We start from the raw sequence: 4,613 nt of genomic DNA on the forward strand, positions 1-4,613 counted from the left end.
TTCTGCCAACAGAACACCCAGCTGTGGGGCTCAGAAGGTGAGGGCGGCCCCCGGAAGGGCCTCCCCGAGCACATGGCTGGGGCAGGCCAGGAGCCTTGGGGAGCCCCGAAGGCCCCGGGCAGGGGTACCTGTGAGCATTCTCGATGAGCTCCAGGTCGGCCTGGTGTCGCTGCTGCAAAGTCTCCAGCAGCAGCTTGTGCTGGGCCCGCTCCAGCTCCAGCTTCCGTACCTGAGACGGCAAGAGAGACAGCGTGGGGGTTGGGAGGCAGGTCCCTTAGGTCCCTGGGGAAGCCTTCTGGCCCGCACAGTGATGCCTTCCATCGTAGCCCTGCCTCCACCCTCACCCAGGCCCAGACCCTCACCTGGGCTTCCAGCTCTGCCAGCTGCGCCTGGCTCTGCAGCAGCTCGGCCTGGAGCTGGGCGGTGCCACTCTGAAGCTGCACCTGTGCGGCCAGGAGCTGCTGTTGGTATCCGGTGCCCGGCAGCAGGGACTGAGGAGGTGAGACATGCTCCAGGTTCGGCAGGGCGGGGACTCAGCAGAGCTCAGCTACCTCGGGCCTCTGCTCACTGAGCCTCCCAGACCCTGCACCTGACCGGGGGCTGCAGATGGGGTCAAGGACATGACACCAAGCAGCTGAGGAAGGGGCCCCGGAGAGTCACGTGGTCCCTCCTTCCTCAGGACAACAGCCTCCCACGGTGGGCAGACTCCTAGATGAACGCTATGTCCCAGCTGTCTTCATGACGACGAAAGCTTATGACACGCCTTTGCTGTCAGCCTGTTTCCTGCCACCAACCCCCATCTCCAAAAGGGCCCTGGGTTACCAGGGACATGCTCCTCAGGCCCAGGGTCGGAGGTGACGCCACACCTGGGAGCAGGTGGAGGCACGGAGGGAGGGTGGCCAGGATAGAGGCGGCTTTCGAGATGGAGCAAGGCATCTGCAGCCCTGCTTTCAGATGCAGCATCCTGGCCACGCCGCCCGGGTGCCACCTCTAACTCCCCATTGGTGCTGGCAGTGGGCACCAGTCTGCCTGACCAGGCTCAGCGCAGGGAATGCTGGGGGGAGAGCCGGTGCGCTCTCTGCCATCCTGCCAGCCACCAGGTCGAACCACTGCCGCGCCCAAGCGGGGAGCTGCTTCATGGGGCTGAGGCCTGTGCCCGTTTGTCCGCCTTCCCTACCTGGACCGGCCCAGCAAGCCCTGTGGGGTCCTGGGAGCTCGGGAAACGCACTGCAGGCTCTGAAAACAAACAGCAGAGAGCTGAGCTGGAAGGAGGCCCAAGGTCTGTCTGTTTCTCCAGGACGCGCGCGTGCGTGTGTACGTGTATGTGTCCCAGCATCCCTGTCTTCTGGGGGCCCCGAAAGAAGCTCCAAGTACCTCTTTCTCACCCAGATTTTACCCCCAAAGCAGAAAACAAACCAGTGCCAGAGAGGTCTCCAGGGACTGTGTCCTTCTTTGAGTCGCCTGCATAGAGGGCCAAGGCGGCTGGGTTCCAGGTCACAGGGGCCCTGAGGACACGGGGGGAGGGCGGGGGGGCAGGTAAGGAGAACAGGTCACGCCCTCAGCTGGAGAGGCCGTGGGTGCAGTTCCACAGTGAGGCCTCAGTGAGCAGAGATGGGCCTGGCTGGGCCCCCAGTCTCTCCTCACCCCCAGCCCCGGCTGCAGACGTACCCCGAGGCGGCAGGCTGGCCCGGCGGCTTTAGTGCTGCTGGTCCTGCGGTCCCTCCAGCAGCTGCTGGCTCCAGCCCTCGCGGGCTCGCAGCAGGCTGGCCGAGGAATTCTCCACCCAAGTCAGAACCCCTGTGCAGCCCAGAGGGAAGGAAGCGCAGGGAAGAGGTGATGCTCCCAGACCCGGCCCAGTCCTCCCTCCGCTGGAGACAGCAGCCCGAGCCCGTACCTGCTGGAAGGGGGTCGGCCCGCTGCCCCCACCGAGATCTGGCCCTTAGAGGCCGCAGTGCGCTCTTCTCTGGCCAGGTCTCGGGCCTTCTTCAGAGACAAGGCATGGCTCAGCCAGTCCTCCTCTTCCTCCGCAGACACTCCGGGCGGGCAGGGCCGGCCGGCTTTGGCAGGGGGGTCTGCTCCCGCGGATGGTGGCTGTGTCCCGGAGGAGAGGGGCAGCCCCGCTGGGGCAGAGCGCGGGCCTGGAGCAGAAGGCTCTCTCTCGGGATGGGGCATGGAGGGTGTGGGGAGTGCGGAGCCGCCTCTCCTGCGAGGCTCTCTGGTGGGAGAGGGAGGGAGCAGGTCCTCATCTTCATCCTTGAGGCCCAACCAGTCGGCCCCCCCCTTCCGGGGGGCGGTGGGGCTGGTGGTCGCTGGGGCAGTCTGCTTGGAGCCTGGTTCTCCCTTGCAGTCTATGCCATCTTCTGCAAAGAACCTACTTCAAGACAGAGAGGAGGGGGTCGAGGGCAGGCCAAGCAGCCTGTCCAAGAGCCCCCATTGGTCTCCCCTCTGCGGCGGGTGGGGTGACTGCCAGGCCCACACCAAGGAGCCTGGGGTGCCCAGGGGCTTGGCACAGCCTGAGGCCCTGTGAACACGGTGTCCACACCGTTCAGGGGGCAGCGCGGCAGCACAGACACCTTAGAGCCCATCGCAGGAACCGTGACAATCCCACATGCAGTGACCAGGCCCTAATGCCAGCCAAGGCACACCCGTCCGGAGGGAAGAGCTGGTCAAGTGCTTTCCAGCAACAGTCATTTTGTTCCCGGCGCCTTTACCCAGCCACTGCCCGTGTGTCACTGGCTGGGCAGCAGGGATTGGAAGCGTGTTGTGTGCAGAGGGTTATTTAGAGAGAAAGAGGGCGGTACGCCCAACATGGCATAATGTCAGCAACCGCGAAGTCTGGGCGAGGGGCAGGAGGGAGTTCTTTGAACTGACTGTTCTGACAACCTTCCTGTCAGCTTGAAATTATTTTAATATAAAGTTTAAAATCTACACTGGGAGAAAAAACCTCCTTCAGCCCATTCTCTTCCTTCTGCGGAGGCTGGGAGCGGAACTGGGCCTGTATCTGTAGGTGGGGCTGGGCGGCCTCCCCTTCCTTCACACCCGCAGAGCCCCGGCCCCTGCCTCCCAGCAGGACTGCCGTGGGCGGGCGAGGCCTGCCTACCTGCCTGGCTGCCGGCGGGACTGCCGGCCCCCGGAGGAGCCCACGGTGGGCTGATAGGCCCCAAAGGTGAAGTCCCCGTTGGCCCAGGTGTCTTCATTGTCTGTGAATGACGGAGCCTGTGATCCAGGGCAGGACAGTGACACTGTCCCGGCAGCCTGGCGTGTCAGGCGTGTCAGGCGAGGCTGCTCTGCAAGCGGCGGGCGAGGGGCCGGGTGTCACCCACCCAGCACTGGGAGACCGCGGGGAGCCCTGCCCCACAGCCTGGAGGTGAGGCCCCGAGCTGCGTGGGTGGCGCCTGAGCAGCACTGCGTGGTTCTCACACGGAGCAGGTGGAGAACGCAGTGAGCTGCGATACCGTCCTGATGAGTCAAATGCCATAAAAATAAAAGCAGCAGCACAGAACGCGGTGATTACTGCTTCACGACACCCGTCTCCGTGGTGAACGGCACGGCGTGTGGGCCGACGTAAGGCTCAGTGCTTGTTGTGGGCTGTGGCAAACCTGCTCCCGGGCCCCCACCTCCGGACCCGCCGGCTCCTCACCCTGGCACTTCCCGTCCAACTTGAGCTCCAGGGGCTCCCCGGTGCCCAGACGACCCAGCAGCTCATCCAGCGTGGAGCGAGCAGGGCGGGGCCCTTCCCTGCAGGCGGACACAGGGCTGGTCCGTGTGAACAGAGGGGCTCCCGGGGCACGCTGTGCCCACCCTCCAGCTTCGGCCAGGGCCCCTGCCCTCTGAAGGGCCTTACTGGTCTCCTGGCTGCCTCCTCTCTGCTCTGGGGCTGTCTCCAAACCCCAGGGCGGCCATGAGGTCGTCCTCGTCATCAAAGAGCAGCTCTTCTTTCTTCCGGACGGGGGTGTCCCCAGGAGTGAGGGGAATGGAGGGACCTGAGCGACAGGACGGGGCACAGTGCAGGCATGTGGCCCTCAGCGCTGGTGCTCGGAGGGGTGGACGGAAACGTTTCCCTGCAACCTTGACCTCTGGCTAGGGCAGCAGGCATCGAGAGCCTGGTCGGCCACAAGACCTGACCCCCCAACGCGCCCCACTCCCAGGCTCACCCCCGCTGCCCCCGCTCCTTCTCAGAGATGAAAGATCTCTTGATCCCGGGTCTCAGTCCTGCGGCCCCACCTGGCAGGTCTCTGCTTGGCACCGGAAAACTTGGTGAGCGCCCGCCGCCCGCTTCCTCCCGGGACAAGAGGCCCCCTCCTACCTTGGTCTCTGGTTGGGACTGGGCTCTTTTCAGAAACCGCTTTGCCCTCTGCCCCAGGCAGCTTCTTGGTGGTTCCTTCCTCATCGTCGGAGAGAAGTCCTGCCAACGGGTCTTCCGAGTCTCGGGGAGGAAAGCACAGGTCAGACCGAGGCTGCGTCAGGGAGACAAGCCCTGCGCTGCGCTTCCTCCTCCTCGCTGCCCCTCGGCCTCTGGACACGGCCCGGGCTCCTCGCCGGAGGGAACGGACAGTGGCCCTGGGCCTGTGGTCCAGCGTGACTGTGTCAGGCCGGCCGGGACCCCAAACCCT

The 4,613-nt window shown here is 65.0% G+C and overlaps 1 protein-coding gene across 1 annotated transcript in view; it reads right to left on the reverse strand.

Annotated features, from left to right (window-relative positions):
- Positions 1–4,613, reverse strand: part of FBF1 (Fas (TNFRSF6) binding factor 1) — a 30,034-nt gene that overhangs the window by 6,753 nt on the left and 18,668 nt on the right. Inside the window, exons 9-18 of the mRNA XM_015559210.1 lie at positions 4,307–4,426; positions 3,845–3,983; positions 3,626–3,738; positions 3,101–3,200; positions 1,895–2,371; positions 1,669–1,797; positions 1,417–1,505; positions 1,178–1,236; positions 363–491; positions 95–229 (exon numbers count right to left, since the gene is read on the reverse strand). Of these exons, the coding sequence (XP_015414696.1) occupies positions 95–229; positions 363–491; positions 1,178–1,236; positions 1,417–1,505; positions 1,669–1,797; positions 1,895–2,371; positions 3,101–3,200; positions 3,626–3,738; positions 3,845–3,983; positions 4,307–4,426 (1,490 nt within the window). The remainder of the gene's footprint in view (positions 1–94; positions 230–362; positions 492–1,177; positions 1,237–1,416; positions 1,506–1,668; positions 1,798–1,894; positions 2,372–3,100; positions 3,201–3,625; positions 3,739–3,844; positions 3,984–4,306; positions 4,427–4,613) is intronic.

This window comes from Myotis davidii, unplaced genomic scaffold, assembly GCF_000327345.1.
Source record: "Myotis davidii unplaced genomic scaffold, ASM32734v1 scaffold274, whole genome shotgun sequence".
NCBI lineage: Eukaryota > Metazoa > Chordata > Mammalia > Chiroptera > Vespertilionidae > Myotis > Myotis davidii.